General features: G+C 42.4%; 1 protein-coding gene across 7 annotated transcripts in view; it reads left to right on the plus strand.

Moving 5' to 3' along the window:
* Positions 1–17,589, plus strand: part of TRANK1 (tetratricopeptide repeat and ankyrin repeat containing 1) — a 110,093-nt gene that overhangs the window by 72,001 nt on the left and 20,503 nt on the right. For 4 of the 7 annotated variants that reach the window (XM_084987690.1, XM_084987689.1, XM_084987688.1 and 1 more), the window contains 4 exons: positions 8,225–8,424; positions 8,732–8,869; positions 15,205–15,348; positions 16,624–16,780. In XM_084987690.1, the coding sequence (XP_084843816.1) occupies positions 8,225–8,424; positions 8,732–8,869; positions 15,205–15,348; positions 16,624–16,780 (639 nt within the window). Of the gene's footprint in view, positions 1–8,224; positions 8,425–8,731; positions 8,870–9,195; positions 10,617–15,204; positions 15,349–16,623; positions 16,781–17,589 lie in introns of those variants that run through there. The other 3 variants (XR_014822708.1, XR_014822707.1, XM_084987692.1) reach the window with 2 other exon arrangements.

Raw genomic sequence — 17,589 nt, forward strand, 5'->3', positions numbered from 1 at the left:
TTCAAAGAACCAGCTTTTTGTTTCATTGATCTTTTCTATGGTTTTCTTTGTTTCTATTTCATTGATTTCTTCTCTGATCCTTATGATTTCTTTCCTTCTACTCACTTTATGTCTTGTCTGTCCTCTCTTGAGCTGCTTTAGATGTCAAGTTAGCTTGTTTATTTGAGCTTTTTCTTGTTTCCTGAGGTGGGCATGTATTGCTATAAACTTCCCTCTTAGAACGGCTTTTGCTGCATCCCATAGGTTTTGGAGTGTCATATGTTTGTTGTCATTTGTCATTTGCTTGTAAGTATTTTTCAGTTTCCTCTTTGATTTCTTCAGTGATCCATTGGTTGTTTAGGAGCATGTTGTTGAGTCTCCACGTGTTTGTGTTTTTTGCAGATTTTTTCTTGTTGTTGATTTCTAGTGGTATAGCATTGTTTTTGGAAAAGCTGCTTGATAAGATTTCAATTTTCTTAAAGTTACTGAGGTTGGATTTGTAGCCCAGGATATGGTCAATCTTAGAGAATGTTCCATGTGCACTTGAGAAGAATGTGTATTCTGTTGCTTTTGGATGGAATGTCTTATAAATATCTGTTAAGTCCATCTGGTTTAATGCTTCATTCAGGGCCTGTGTTTCCTTATTGATTTTCTGTCTGGTTGATCTGTCCATTGCTGTAAGTGGGTTGTTAATGTCCCCCAGTATTATTGTGTTATTGTCGATTTGTCTTTTAAAGGTTGTCAGCAGTTACCTTATGTATTGTGGTGAACCTGTGTTGGGAGCGTAGATATTTAAAATTGTTATAACATCTTGGATTGATCCTTTGGTCACTATGTAATGACCTTCTTTGTCCATTAAAATATTCTTCATTTTAAGGTCTACTTTGTCTGGTATGAGTATTGCTACTCCAGCTTTCTTTTGATTCCTGTTTACATGTAATATTTTCTTCCATCCTCTCACTTTCGATTTGTATGTGTCCGTAGAAATGAAGTGGGTCTCTTGAAGACAGCCTATATATGGGTCTTGTTTTTGTATCCAGCCAGTCTATGTCTTTTGGTTGGGGCATGTAGTCCATTAACATTTAAGGTAATTACTGATATGTATGTTCTTATTGCCATTGTATGAATTGCTTTGGATTTTTTTTGTTACTCTTTTTTCTTTCCTTCTTTTGTTCTCTCCTCTTCTGGTTTGATGACTCTCTTTAGTGTTGTATTTGAGTTGATTTTTCTTATTTGTTTGTGTATCAATTGTAGATTTTTGGTTTGCAGTTATTCTGAACTTTTGATATGAGTCTCTCTCTCTATATATATATAAATATATGAGATTGTTTTAAGCTGTTGGTCTCTTAATTGCAAGTTCATCTCCAGTGTCCTGCATTTTTACCCTCCTCTTCTCACAATTTCTGTTTTTGGTGGCATAATTGTGCATAGATGATTTCATATCTTTACTGTATATATACATTTACTGGTAAGCCTTCTCATTTGTGGAATTTTTGTTTCCTGTTGCTGTATTTTCTTTTCTGCCTAGAGAAGTTCCTTTAGTATTTGTTGTAAGGCTGGTTTAGTGTTGCTGAATTCTCTCAGCTTTTGCTTGTCTGTCAAGCTTTTGATTTCTCCTTCCAATCTGAATGAGAGCCTTGCTGGGTAAAGTAATCTTGGTTGGAGGTTTTTTCCTTTCATCATGTTAAGTATATCATGCCACTCCCTTCTGGCCTGCAGAGTTTCTGCTGAAAAATCTGCCAATAACCTTATCAGGGTTCCCTTGTATGTTATTTGTTTCTTTTCCCTAGCACCTTTCAAGATTTTTTCTTTGTCTTTAATTTTGGTTAGTTTGATTAATATGTGTCTCGGAGTATTCCTCCTTGGGTTTATTTTATATGGTATTTGGTGCGCTTCCTGGATTTGAGTGAGTGGTTCCTTTCCCATGTTAGGGAAGTTTTTGGCTATTATCTCTTGGAATATTTTTTCTGTCTCCTTCTCTCTCTCTTCTTCTTCTGGCACTCCATAATATGGATGTTGGTGCTTTTAACATTGTCTCAGAGTTCTCTGAGACTCTCTTCATTCGTTTTCAATCTTTTTTCTCTTTTCTGTTCCACATCTGTAATTTCTACTAATCTGTCCTCCACCTTGCTTATTGCTTCTTCTGCCTCCTGTATTCTGCTGTTAGCTGCTTCTAGTGAATTTTTTATTTCAGTTATTGCATTTTGCATCTCTTCATGTTCAAATTTTATATCTTGTATCTCTTTGCTCAGTGTTTTCTGTAAGTTATTCACTTTGCCTCCAGTTTATTTCAAATGTCTTGCATCATCTTCAGCATCAATAGTCTAAAGTCTTTTTCCTGGAGGCTGAGAATCTCCTCATAGCTTAGCTAATTTTCTGGAGTTTTTCCCTTCTTCCTCATCTGAGTTATAGTTTTTCATCTTTTCATTTCATAGGTTTTTGGTGTGGTGACCTTTTTACAGATGGTAGAGTTGTAGCCTCTCTTACTTCTGGTGTCTGCTCCCCTTGTAGCTGAAGTTGGTATGAGGGCTTGCTGTAGGCTTCCTGATGGGAGGGACTGATGCTTGCCCACTGGTAGGTGGAGCTGATTCCTATCCCTCTCTTGGGTGGGGCTTTGTCTCTGGATGGGATTAGAGGTAGCTGTGTGCCGGGGGTCTTTGGGCGCCTATTTACTGATGGGTGGGGCTGTGATCCCACCTGGATTGTTGTTTGCCCTGGGGCTTTTCAGGCTGACTGATGAGTGGGGCCATATTTTCCCAAAATGGCCACTTCCAGAGAAAGGCATGTTGCTGAATATTCCCGAGAGCTTTGCTTCCAATGTCCTTTCCTCACAACAAGCCACATTCAGCCCGGTTTTCCCAGGATATCCTTCAAGAACTGCCGTCAGGTTTGACCCAGATTCCTATGGAGACTTTGCTTTGCCCTGGGACCCAGTGCACATGAAAGTCCGTGTGCACCTTTTAACAATGGGGTCTCTGTTTCCCCCAATCTCATGGAACTCCTGTGCACAAGCCCCACTGGCCTTCAATGCCAGATGCTCTAGGGGTCTTTCTCTCAATACCAGATCTCCACATGTGGGAGTTTGATGTGGGGCTTAGAACTCTCACTTCTGTAGGTGAGTCTCTGTGAACCAGTTAGTTTCCAGTCTGTGGGGCTTCCCACCCAGGAGTTATGGGGTTGCTTATATCATATAATCGCCCCTCCTACCTCTTGATGTGGCCTCCTCTTTGTCTTCTGGAGTAGGATATCTTTTTTAAGGTTTCCGGTCCATTTGGTTGAAGATTGCTCAGCCTTTAGTTGTGAATTTTGTTGTTTTTAGGAGAGAAGTTGAGCTCCAGTCCTTCCATTCAGCCATCTTAATCCCATTTCCTTTGCCTACATTTTTAATGAGATTTTTTTGTTGTTGATTTGTTAAGTATTCTCTATGAATTTTGCTTTCTCATTCTTTGTTGATTACATATTGCAAGTTCTTCTCTCATTAATGTGGCTTACCTTTTTAAATTTATGAACAGTGTTCTACATTAGGCAGGTACTTTAAATTTTAATTGATGAATTTTTTTTTTTTTGGTCTTTATGCCATTTTCTTGGGCTGCTCCCGCAGCATATGGAGCTTCCTAGTCTAGGGGTTGAATCAGAGCTGTAGCCTCTGGCCTACACCAGAGCTGCAACAACACAGGATCTGAGCTGCATCTGCGACCTACACCACAGCTTCGGCAACGCCACATCCTTAATCCACTGAGCAAAGCCAGGGATTCATTAACCACTGAGCCAAGGCAGGAACTCTGATGAATCTTTTAAGATTTGCTCTTCTGTGTCTGAAGAAATACTTCTTGGAGTTCCCTGATGAGCTAGCAGTTAAGGGTCTGGCATTGTCACTGTGAAGGCTGAGGTTTGATCCCTGGCCTGAGAACTTTCACATGGCATGGACATGGCAGAAAAAAAAATCCTTCTGACCTCGGGTTTACGTAGCCTCCTATATAGTCTTTTTAATGGTTTTAAATTGTGACTTTTATATTTAGGTAGGTGTTTAAATTTAGGTAAGTTTAATTTACCTAAAATTTATGCGTGTATGACATTGTCTTTACTGAAATATAACCCTTCTGTGATCTAATTTTCCTTTTTTCCATAAGGATAATCAGTTGTACTGATGCCCTTTACCTCATAATTCATCCTTTTCCCTCCTTTGCAATGCTTTTTTCAAATAGCTATGAGTCTGTTTCTGGGCTATTTTATTTGATTTTTCTTATTTGTCTTATGCTGTTATCACACTGCCTTAGTTACTGTATTGTCAAACTTCTTTAGCGACTCTAATTTTGATTGGAATTTCACTTAATTTATCACTCTTTGGGAAGGATCCGTTGTCTTTACATTATTGGGATTTCAGAACCGTGATTTTTGCATGTTTCTCTGTTCAGATTTTTTTTTTTTTACTGCCTTCAATAATATTTTATAGTTTTCCCCAGACATTTTGCATGGCTGTTAGATTTGTCCCAGAAACCTTATACTTTTCGTTACAATCATGGCTGCACCCTTTTTCTCTTTTTACATTTTCTAGCCATGTCTTACTTTCATGGTATAGAGGGACTCTGTTAGGTGTTGTATATTGATCTGTTATCTCACAATCTTGTTGAACACTCTTACAACCTCTACCTTTTAGATTTTGACTTTTTTTTTTTATACAGATAAGGGCAGGTTTGATCTTCTCTTCCATGCTTGTCATTTCTTTTTCCTATCATATTTCATTGGTTAGCATTGTAAATGGATATAACAGGCATCCATGTGTTATTCCTGAAGTTAATGGGACTATTTCTAACATCTCACCAGTTAAGTCTGATGTTTATGGTAGGTCTCTGGTAGATTCTCTTTTTCTAGGTACATTTCAGACTATGGTTTGGTGGAAAGAGAAAACACACATATATGTACACATATGCACACATATTTGCACACACACACAGTATAGAAGCAGATTAAAATTCTGATTTGTTTAGCCCAGGGTTCAGAAAACAACTAGAAGCCAGGTGGCCTCCCAGAGTGTGGCATACACTATATAGCTCAGTTCACCTTTCCAGGACCCTCACAGTCCCCCTGATGTTATCTATTAATCAAAGGGTCTGGCTGGGTCCAGATAGCTCAGCTTCTTGCTCTTCCTTGATCTTCTACTTGTGCTGTGCAGGAAGAACTGGCACAAAGAAGTTTATGCTCTGAATAGGAAATATTAGTCCTTGCCCTTCTTCATCCTTTCAGGAAACATATATGGAGCTCCTACTATCCTGGCACAGCTTGGGGCTCAGTGACCAAGACACACAGCTCACATTTCTCTGTCTCCAGGGAGTAGCTCCAGATGGTATCCCCTTTTTTGTTGTTGGATCATGTAGGGAGGACCTGGTGTAAGTAGTTGAATGAGCTCCTTGTTCTGATATGTACCTCGGTGCAGCATCACTGGTCTGGGTCAACAGCTTTTATGATCAGCAAACTAGAGCATGGCAAAGGGAACTATATCTGTGAACAATTTTTTTTCTTTTTACTGTACTAAGCAACCCACCCAGATGATCACTACATAAACCTTCAGGATGGAGGGAAGATGGTGTGTTTATGTTTCTGTGTATAGAACCAGATAAAGCCTAAATAGTACGTCTTTTTTAGGACCCGTAGCATATGGTGGTTCCCAGGCTAGGGGTCTAATTGGAGCTGTTGCTGCCAGCCTACTCCAGAGCCACAGCAATGCTAGATCCAAGCCGTGTCTGCTGCCTATACCACAGCTCATGGCAATGCCGGATCCTTAACCCACTGAGCGAGGCCAGGGATCAAACCCGCAACGTCATGGTTCCTAGTCGGATTCGTTTCCACTGCATCATCATGGGAACTCCAACCCCACTAGTATGTATTAGATTTGAGAGACTTTAGAAAACACATAGAAGTTGCTGTCGTGGCTCAGAGGAAACAAATCTGACCAGCATCCATGAGGATGCAGGTTTGATCCTTGGCCTTTCTCAGTAGGTTAAGGACCCGGTGTTGCCATGAGCTGTGGTGTAGGTCGCAGACGTGGCTTGGATCCCAAGTTGCTGTGACTGGGTTGTAGGCCAGCCGCGACAGCTCTGATTTAACCCCTAGCCTGGGAACCTCTGCATGCCATGAGTGTGGCCCTAAAAAGACAAAAAAGAAAAAAAGAAAGAAAAAAAACACATAAAACACTAAAAATAATCCAAACCGTCTGTAAGGCTGCTCACTACTCACATTATGTTTCATTTCCTTCTGATCTCTGCTTTCCATATACATATACGCATTTATCACACACATTTCTAAAAATTTTTTTAAAAATTTAATATTTTGGCCACGCCTGTGGCCTGTGAAAGTTCCCAGGCCAGGGATTGAGGCTGCACTATAGCAGTGACAACACCCGATTCTTAACCTGCTATACTGTAAGAGAACTCTCGCACACATTTATTGATTGATTATGCATTGAGTATATGTTTAGTGACTATTTCCCTACATCTTTTATTCTTTCTGAAACTGAGATTCATATGGCATAACAATCATCTGTTTAAAAATTTGCAGTTTAGTGGTTTTTAATATATTCATAAGGTTGGGCAACCATTACCACCATCTAATTCCAGGACATTTTTATTACCCCTAAAAGAAACCACATAACCACTAGCAGTCACAGCTTGTCCCCAATTCCAGCCCTGTGAACTATACCAGTCTACTTTCTGTCTCCGTGGATCTGACACTTCATATGAATGGAATCACATAATATGTGACTTTTTGTGTTTGGCTTCTTTTGTTTAGCATAATGTTTTCAAGCTTCTTCCATATTGTAGCATGTATCAGTACTTCATTGTTATTTATGGCTGAACCGTCTTTTGTTCTTTGAGTGTATTTATATAAAAAATTTGTGTTTAGTTCCCTAGAAGGGCATTTAAATAAATTAGTTTTTCCCTGCAGTGAACACTTTCATGCCTTTTTCTGATCCTCTCATTAAAGAATATCTCTGAGCTACAGTTACAGTGGATTTGGTTAGATTCAGCAGTTTCCACTTGTCCTGTGATTTCTCTACATTGCTTACTTTTAGTAATAGCAGCATTGGATAATAAAACTTCCCTTTACTATTTGGTAATAGCAATGATGACACATATACCCATTACACAGAATTCTATCTGGTGTTGGACAAAGGGCACGCAGCCCCTAAGAATTGTGGGAGACCCAGGATGACACTTATTCAGTCCAGCTTCAAATCCTGACACTTCGGGGCATTTACTGACTTCTCAAGCCTTATAGTCTCTGTAAAAGTGGGCTGTTATGAGGATTAAACAGGGTAATTTTTATGAAGGTACCTGTTGTATAGTCAGCATCACTGTCATTGTTCACTGTCAATCTTCAGCACTTAGGCAAAAATGGGACACAGGGAGAAAGCTCTTTGGACATCTTTTATCCAGCCATGACAATTTTTCTTAGTGTAGTCCCCTCTCACCTGGTGGAGGGAATTCCCTGGTAGCCGAGTGGTTAGGACTCAGTGCTTTTTCCACTAGTCTGGGTTCAGTCTCTGGCCTGGAAACTGAGATTCCACATCAAGCTTCTGCTCAGCCACAGCCAATAAAGGGTAATATAGTGAAAAATGTCTATGGAAGCCGAGGTTGCTGCCCCAGCTAACATCCAGCTCTTACCATGTGACGTTGTCTCTAATGCTTTCAGTGCTAAGGACAGGAAACAGGATTATTCTTGTTTTTTTAATGTGTTTATTAGCCCCTTGTATTAGCATTCTAACAGCTCTAAGTGTTATTGTTTTTCATTTTTTTTAATGGCCACACCTGCGGCATATGTAAATTCCCAGGCCAGGGATCAAATCCAAGTCGCAGCCACAACCCAAGCCGCTGCAGTCAGTTTCTTAACCCACTGTGCCACAGCAGGAACTCCAGCTCTGAATGTTTAGATTACATTTCTGCCTTGACTCTTCTTCATGAGGTCATCCAGGAATGAAATTCCACAAAGCCTATTTAGGACAGCAGACACATCTCTACTACCTTTGTCTGCTGTACCCAGAGTAATACAGCTCAGAGCCTGTATTTAATCTAATCTAATCTAATCTAATCTAATCAGACCTGGAAATTGGCTGCAATTATGTGTACTCTCAGGATCAAGACTGCTTCTCAGAAAAAAAACAAAAGCAAAATAAGAAAACAAAATACAAAAAACCCCAGCCATGTTGGCACGTTCTACAATATCTTACTTGCTTTTTGCTTTATCTCAGGAATCCTCAGTCTGGCGTCTGGAGTGGTTGATTTACTTCAGTACTATTTCCCAGAATCTTTTGATCGCCTTCCAAGGGATTCTGGCCTCTTTGATGGTCCCAGACCAATTGTCCTGGAGTCCTGTAGTGTAAGTGACTTGGCAATATTGCTTCGAGGGAACAAAAGGAAAACCCAGCCTATTGAATTTGGAGCCCACCAGGTGAGTTTCTTGAGATTGTTATGTTTCAAAATAAAAGGCAGTTTGCAATTGAAAAAAGGTTTGAGAAGCTGAGTTCTTCCACAAGGTAGAATTCAGTAGCCCCTGTCCAGAATGAGGAAGTGTCAGAGATGGGAGAGTGATTAATTGTTCTTAATATTCCCACCAAGCTTGGCTAACCAAGTCCACACCAGTCATAGACATTATCTGCCTCCCATAGCAACAGACTCAGCTTTACTAGACTTTTCTTTGTACAATTTGATGCTATTTCTTTTCTATCCACCCCCCACTCCCTGCCTTTTTCTCCCAGGTAATCCTTGTAGCCAATGAAATGGCGAAGGAGAAAATTCCAGAAGAGCTAGGGTTAGCACTTGTGCTCACAGTTTATGAAGCAAAAGGCTTAGAATTTGATGACGTCCTTCTTTACAACTTCTTTACCGACTCCGAGGTATGTCACGCTGAATTCTTTTCCCGCAGCGCATGTATAACTATGAGTTACACTTCCTCTCCGGGAAAGAGAATTTGGAGCTGAAGAGAAGAGGGTTTGTCACAGGTGCCTGTTTCTGTTTGGGAGCATCATCCATTTGCCGTGGGGTTTCATGTGTTTGGATGTGGGTTTTGACAATGGCTATGGGTTGTTTCATAGTGCGTCATGGGCTGGCTCTCCCCGTGCCCTGCCCTTCCCTGTTCTCTTGTATTCATCTTTTCTGAATGCCTGCTACCCAAGTGCCAGTTTTTGGTTTTCACTAGCTACTGTTATCCTTGACTCCCAAGGATGCTCAAGTTGGGGCAAGCTCTAAGGAGAGCCGTACAAACGAAGGCAAGGTTAGCAGTGTTCACCCTATGAGGACAGAGCTGGGCAAAGTCATTCATAGAAAGAGACAACTCCAGGAAGACAAATGAACCATGGTGCCTGCCCACGGGATCAGGTAATGCAGGGGACGAGAACAGCCACCCTGCCTGAGCTCCCTCTGGCATGGCTTTGCCATCACTGCTTGCCACCCTTCCAGACGATGGCAGCGGAAGAGTCCCTGGACTGATCCCCAGTGACCTCTGGGCCAGCCCATTGTTTTGACTTGGCTCCTGAGTCCTTGTGATGGTTTTTCTCCCCAGGCTCAGTACTTTATGGATAGAACTGCCAACTCAAGGCCATTGTCCTCAGTTTTCTGGCCACTGGTTTCTCTTCACCACTGTCTTTGGTGGGGGCTCAGGCTGGCTGCTGAGCGTGGTGGGGGACTCCTTTGGGTTCTGAGCTGGATCTGCCCTAGTCCCCATTGCAGACTTCCAACTATACATGGTGCATGCTCCAAAGGGCTATTTTTATTTCCAAATCAGGAGCACTATTAGCTTTGACTCCTTAAAATCTGCCCCAGAACTGACCATTTACATGTTGGTTTTTTTTCCTGGTCCTTTTTTTAAATGCCACATTTGCCTTGATAATACCTATGACAGATATTGCTCTGGGTGCCTTACAGTTCATAAAATGCCTTCTGAATGCATTGTCTCACTTCATCCTCCACCAACCCTGTGAGGTTGTGTGTATTTTTATGACCCTTATTCGACAGATAACACCAAGGGTCATGGAAGTTAAGTAAATGGCCCAAGGGCATAATATAGGTGACAGAGCTTGGAGATGAACTCAGGTGCTTCGAGTTCTAAATCTCGTGATCTTTCCACTAACCCTTCCTTTTAATGCCCCGCATGCAAATCGACTTCCAGAACTCTCCACAATGAATATATCATTACCATACCTTAAGTGCATTTCTTTCCTATTGACTTTTGCTAATAAAATAAGACGTACTCTCATTAACTCTGGAACCATTTTTAATCTCTGAGGACTAACTTTTTTTTCTCATAATACATCCATTGGTCATGGTTGGACCGAGGCTCTCCTAAAAGAGGAAGGGGTAAGACTTTGTTGTTCCTGTCCTTTATTAAGTGCCAGTTGTATGCTTGTGCTATTAAGAAGCTCCAGGAGCTCTGGACTTATGGATCAGTAACTCGCAGTCATCTCTGTTTGTGAAAGAAAAAATGTAGTTACTCTCTCTCACCTTCATCCTGGAGTGGCAAGATCCCAGGTACTCTAAGCTCCCACCAATGGCTTGGTGAATTGCATGAAATTAAAACAATCACAAATTGAATCTTTTGGTAATATCCATTTCATCCTCTGTACATAATGACAATTCTAAAAAGACTTTTATGTGATGCTTCCCAGTTACCTACAGGGAGTGTAACCATGCCTTTTCTGGCACGGAGCACACCTTCAGTTTATCATTTACAATCACAAGACCAAAGGCACCAGTCAGCAAGTGAGAGGATATGCTTCAGTCAAAGGAAAAGAAAGACAGAGGTCACATAAATCCCTAGATGTCCGAGGTCTGGCTGCTCACATGGTGTTCTTTTTGAGGTGATGGGTTAAGGCTGCTGAATAGTATTTGCTTTTTGACATGGGGGACTTTGGAGGGCTCTTCTCTCCATCCCTGGCCTCTTCTGCTTATGTTTCTGGCAGGCAGAGTGTGTGTGTGTGTGTGCGTGTGTGTGTGTGTGTGTGTGTGTGTGTGGTGTGTGTGTGTGTGTGTGTAGGGGGCTTCTTGTTGCCCTGGCTTATGATTCTTCAGAGGATTCATTGTTACCTGTTCACCCACCTGGTCACCAGGGACATTTTCTGAGATGAGGAAGGAACCAAGGAATGGTACACCAAGTCCTTCTCTTGTAGGATTTTGCCCCACTTGGGGGAGGAGCAGTCATTCTCCTGGTCACCCCCAAACTCTCCTTCTGTGGGGACTTGGAGGGGTGCTTGCCACCGGCAGTCTGCCCCAGCAGGGAGTCCCTTCCTCCACACTTATGTGTGTATAGGACAGAAGGGACTCTGAAAACCACGACTTTTTTCTTATTTCTTTTTAGGGCTGCACCGCTGCATATGGAAGTTCCCAGGCTAGGGGCTGAGTCGGAGTTGCAGCTGCCATCCACAGCCACACTAACATCAGATCCGAGCTGCGTCTGTGACCTATGCCGCAGCATGTGGCAATGCCTGATCCTTAACCCCCTGAGCAAAGCCAGGGATCAAACCTGCATCCTCACAGATACTAGTCAGGTTCTTAACCTGCTGAGCCGCAATGGGAACTCCAAAAAGCAAAACTTTTAAGGATTTCTTAACTAACCCAGAGAACAGGCCCCACAAAGAATATAAGCCCTTTTCCTTCACAATTATTAATCCCCATGGAAGAAGCTGGAAGACTTCTAAATGCTGCTTCCTTTTATTGCTGGCAGTGCTGCAGGCCTGTATTCTTGCCACAGGTACACTTGCTCCTTGAAGGCTCTGTCTTGAGAGAGAAATGTGTTTTATTCATAGAAACAGGTTAGTTGTGTGCCATAAGAGCAGCTTCTGTATCTCTTTCAGGAGTTTTAAAGTACAGGTGCGGAGTTCCCGTTGTGGCTCCATGGAAACAAACCTGACTAGTGTCCATGAGGATGCAGGTTCAATCCCTGGCCTTGCTCAGTGGGTTAACGATCTGGCGTTGCCGTGAGCTGTGGTGTAGGTTACAGGCGAGGCTCAGATCTGGTGTTGCTGTGGCTGTGGCGTAGGCTCCCAGCTTGGGAACTTCCATATGCCGTGGGTGCAGCTCTAAAAAGACAGGAAAAAAAAAAAAAAAAGTACAGATGCTCCAGGGGTTGCCTGTTGTCTCAGCAGGTTAAGGATCTGGCATTGTTGCTGCTGTGGTGCAGTTTCTACCCCTGGCCTGGGAACTTCTGAATGCTGTGCACAGCCAAAGGAGAAGAAAAAGTATAGGTGCTTTGCTGGCCTTTCCTAGACCCTCTCTGATGTCAGCACTTGAGTCTTTTGCCTGCTTTCCTTGGCAAACAAATAGGTCGGGTAAATAGCTTTACAAAGATGAAAAGGTAGCCATAAACGTGTCCTGGAGATTTTTTTATTTAACTTCCAACTCCTTAAATAATTACATGACTCACATCTCTTCTCAGAACATGGTGATTAAATTCCCTACTTGTTTGGTAGCATAACCACTCTTCTCTGATAGTGTTTAAAGCATTTAACCTAATGTTTATAGAGTTGAATTTATGGAGGAACTAAAGGGAGGTAATGAACTGTATCCATTCCATCATCCTTAAAAAGATACCTAGGTGGCAAGTAGCACCATTTTATAAACAGAGCAGTGAAGGATAGGACGATTGACTACCTACTCCCCCAACACACAGTAAAGTATGAAATTTGAAATTTCATGGAAATTCTTCCCTCTAAATACTTCTTGTAATCTCATCACATTTGCCTCCCCAGGGTCGGCAAACCATGGCCTCGGGGGCCAAACCCAGCCCACTGCCTGTGAGCCTAGAATGGTTTTTGCATTTTTATTTATTTGTCTTCTTAGGGCTATACCTGCAGCATGTGGAGTTTCCCAGGCTAGGGATCGAATTGGAGCTGTAGCTGCTAGCCTACGCCACAGCCACAACAACACCAGATCCGAGCCGTGTCTGAAACCTACACCACAGTTCACAGCAACACTGGATCCTTCACCCACTGAGCGAAGCCAGGGATTGAACCTGCATCCTTATGGATGCTAGTCAGATTCATTTCAGCTGAACTACAATGGGAACTCCAGTTGTTGCATTTTTAAATGGTTAAAAAAACGGAAAGGCAGAGTTCCCACTATGGTGCAGTGGGTTAAGAATCCAACTGCAGAGGCTTGGGTTGCTGCAGAGGCTCAGGTTCAATGCCTGGCCCAGCACCGTGGGTTTAAAGGATCTAGCATTGCCAAAGCTGTGGCATAGGTCACAGTTGTGGCTCAGATTCAATCCCTGGCCAGGAACTTCCATAAGCTGTGGGTGTCACCATAATAAAAAGAAAAGGGGGGAGAGAGAGAGAGAAGGAAAATAATATCCTATGGTATGTGAAAATTACATTGAATTCAATTTTAGTGTCAAAAGATAACTTTTTATTGTATCACCCCATGCCTATTCATTTACTATTGACTGGGGCTGCTTTTGCTCAGCAATAGCAGAGCTGAGTAGTTGTGGAGCATATAGTCCACGAAGCCAAAAATATTTATCATCTGACCCTTTAGCAAAAAAAGTTGCAGACCCTGGTCTACAAATCACCGTGGTTTTGTGGTTTGATTTGGGTAAAGGGGAAAATGGCTAAAATGTCAACTCTTTATCAAGCATTGTGTAGACACTTGACATTGGTTGCCTCCTTTTATTTTTCCAACAAATATGGGTAGCTCTATCATCTCCATTTTTCAGAACAGGAAAATGAGACCTAGAAGAGGCAAGTAAGCGTTTGTTCAAGGTCACACAATAGTGGATATATTGGGATATAATTTGTTCATCTGAGCTCAGAGTCTGCCTTGCACAGTGTGCCCCCTGGCTCCTGAATGTCACTCCATCCTTGATCGAATCATTTGGTTAAGAAATTTTGTCACGTGTCTTTTTCTTTAAATCCTAAGAAAATAATTTTAATTTTTTATTCTTCCATTTCCTAGTGTTCATATTTTCAGTGAAAATATTTTAAATTATTTATACTTTGAATGCAGTTCTCTCTTAATCCTTGTCATTTAATATAACACAAATGATGTGAAAATTAAGGTATAACACAACTAATAATTTTGCTGATATAAAGACAAGACTATGTATTTTATAGAATAGATATAAAAATAATTTGTGAATTATTACTTTATTTTATTTTATTTTTATTTTTTTGTCTTTTTACGGCTGCATCCATAGCATATGAAGTTCCCAGGCCTAGGGGTCAGCCTATGCCACAGCCACAGCAACGCCAGATCTGCGGCCTGTCTGTGACCTACACCACAGCTTATGGCAACAGTGGATCTTTAATCTACTGAGCAAGGCAAGGGATCAAACCCACACTTCATGGATACTAGCTGGAGTCATTACCACTGAGCCACAGTGAGCACTCCACATTTTTATTTTATTACTCATCAGAACATTGCTACACTATCCACATGTAACAGCAGTAATTAAATTTTTAGTATCCTTGTTATTTGTGGTTCTTAGTCATATGAAACTCAGAGCTTAACACAGATTGTTTTGTATATGTATCTTTTAGACTTATTTCTTATTGAGGCAACACTAGTTTATAACATTGTGTAAGTTGCTTGTGTACATGGTTGTATTTCTTCTGTACACCCTAGAGTGTGCTCACCACCAAAAATTTAGTCTCTGGGAGTTCCTTGGTAACTAGTGTGCTAAGGATCTGACATTGTCACTGCTGTGGCTTAGGTTCAGTCCCTGGCCCAGAAACCTGCACATGCTGTGGGTGCAGCCAAAAAAAAAATTAGTTTCCACCATACTGTTGATATCTGGCCATTTTTGACAACACGACGGACTCCAAGGGTACCATGCTAAGCATCACAGGTGTCTTAATGACGGACTCTAAGTGGCATTTCTTAAACACATTGTGAAAAGAAGTGAGGATGCTCATTTCCTCTTTCTGTTCTGCCTGTGGAAATATTTTCAAGGAGAATATACAGGCCCTAAGCACTCCCCCTCGAAGTGAGCCCATGTGCCTGGCTTCTCAGCTGTCTTGGCCAAATGTCTTGGGGTCTTCCTGGTAGCTGCCCTGACCCCAGCCTGCACAACCTGGACCCCAACTCCCACGTGGAGGCCTAGGACAGCCCCCTCCTCCCATCTGGGGCTGAAGACCTGACCCCTATGCCAGGAACAGAGGGTTCAGTTGGTGAGGGCCAGGAAGGCTGGGTGTACACTCCAGAAGTACATTCTGCTGGCCTCTGATTTGTCTTTGTTGTTCAGGCTTACAAGGAATGGAAGATCATTTCCTCGTTTACTCCGTCCTCTGAGTCCAGGGAGGAAAGTCGGCCGCTGATGGAAGTGCCCCTGGAGAAATGCAGCTCCTCCCAGGGGCGGGTTCTTACGGTGAACCCGGAAATGTACAAGGTGATTATCAGCCCTTGGTCCACATGCGGAGTTGACAGGGAGCCCATAACCAGGGCTTGGTCGAGAAGACGAGTTTAGAGACAGAGCCTATGCTGTGGGTCCTCCTGTCTCTCAGCACTGGGAGATGGAGGGTGGGAAAAGGAACACAGCCATCTCAGCACTGGCAACCTCCTCTTCTCAGCAGAGAGCGGGTTTGATGGAGGAAGCGAAGGGGGAGGGTCGCACCTCCAGTTCTGCTCTGGAACTCGGCTCTGTTCAGAGGCCGTGATGCTGACAGGGAACTCAGAAGAGGAGTTCACCGCTGTCGGTAGTGGACACCATTGTCTTCCAGCCTTGAGAGTGAAGGGACCCAGCTTCCCTTCCCCTTGACACCCCAGCCATATCACCGAGAAGGAGGCCAAAAGCAGAGAGGCTCTGTGGAATTCTTGCCCGGGGAGGCTATTGGAGGCAGTGAGAGTGAGGGTCACAGCACAGAAAATCGAACCAACAAAACCAAAAACTTTGGGAGAAACTACTGTCCTGGTTTTATATCTCCTATGAAGTACTAAACAAATAAACAAAGGAGTTCCCTGGTGGCCTGGCAGTTAAGGATCTGGCATTGTCATTGCTGTGGCTTGGGTCACTGCTGTGGTGTGGGTACAATCCCTGGCCCAGGAATTTCTGCATAGGGTGGACATGGTCAAATATAAAATTAATTAATTAATTAAAACAAATAAACAGAATAGCAGTTACCAGGCTATTTCTCTAAATACCTGGAGGACTCTGCAAAGAGATGTTAGATCACTGCCAAGCTATACACATCTCTAGGTATCCACAAACCCACTGTTGTTTTGAAATGTGCATTATTTAATTAAGGAGGCCCTCCCTGAGTCTAAGACATAGTCCCCTAATGCCCAGAGTCCTCAGTCACAGGGTAGGTTGGGAATTTAATGCTAATGATAGTCACAGTAGAAGTGTATGACTGCTCCAATTTTTAAAAATAAATTACAGTAATTGGGTAGGATGTGACCATTGGGGTACATTGAGTGAAAGGTACATGAGACCTCTCTGCACTATCTTTGTAACTTTCTGTGAATCTCTTAATTATTTCAAAATGGACACGTACAGCAGATTCAACAGTGAACCTGTACTCACAGCGCACCCCCTTGCTAGAGCTTTGCTGTGCTGTGGCCATTAAACTTTTTATATTTCTTCAAAATCAAGTAAGCCCATTGAAGGGAGACACATTGCACTATGGCCTGAAGGCTCATGTCTTTGCCCCCATCTTGTCTTTAGCTCCTTAACGGGGAGCTGAAGCAGCTGTACACGGCCATCACCCGGGCTCGGGTCAACCTCTGGATCTTTGACGAAAACCCAGAGAAGCGGGCTCCTGCTTTCAAATATTTCATGAAAAGGAATTTTGTCCAAGTCGTGAAAACAGATGAAAATAAAGGTAAGAGCTCATTAAAATATTCAGAAAGCATGTTACTCTTAGCTGCTCTGTGGCCAGGTGTAAAGAGTATTGTTCTTGAAAAGCCCTGCTACTTTCTTCTCAGAAAGGAGTGCTCGTATTTGTTCCCAAGGTGTGTGGAAGAGTGAGGTTGTAATGAGATGGGGAGGGTTAACTCCTTTGGGGGAGAACTTTTGTTTGTCCTTTAAAGGTGAGACCCTTGGGGAAAGGTTAGAGAAAACAGGCTGTGTTGGGAGAATACAGATGGCTGTGAGCTTTGGGACAGCTGATTGGCAGTATCTATCAAAATAAAGAATGCATGCATCTTTTGACTCAGTAATTCCACTTCTAGGGATCTATTCAGAGATACTCTTGTATAAAATCTCCAAGATCCATGCACAAGAGTGTTCATCATGGCCCTGTTTTTAATTATAATCCACCAAAAATGACCTAGGTGTGCATCAAGTTGAAAGTGTTGACAGGGGCTCCTCTGGTGCTGGGACCAGTGGGTGCGGCATTGTTGACTGGATGTGGACACCTTTTACTTTTCACTATTATACCCTTCTGTGCTGTTTGCACAGTTTCCAAAAAATAAAAATAAGATAAAACAGCATCATCATGGATTATTTTCATAACTTACAAAGGTTAGCTAAATTACAAAATGGAAGGAAGGTCTCCTGTTGGGATAACTAAGAGATAAATAATCAGCCCTCATGAAGGAGAAAATTGTTCTCTTTCTTGGGGGTTAGCTGTTGAGTTGGCCCCTCTAGGCCATGGTTCATTTCTCCAAAGCTGGGGGAAAGCCCAGGACT

Source organism: Sus scrofa, chromosome 13 (assembly GCF_054392235.1).
Source record: "Sus scrofa isolate SSC_HxYL_T2T_F1_AM1 chromosome 13, Sscrofa_HxYL_maternal_Yorkshire_Landrace_v2.0, whole genome shotgun sequence".
NCBI classification, from domain to species: Eukaryota; Metazoa; Chordata; class Mammalia; order Artiodactyla; family Suidae; genus Sus; species Sus scrofa.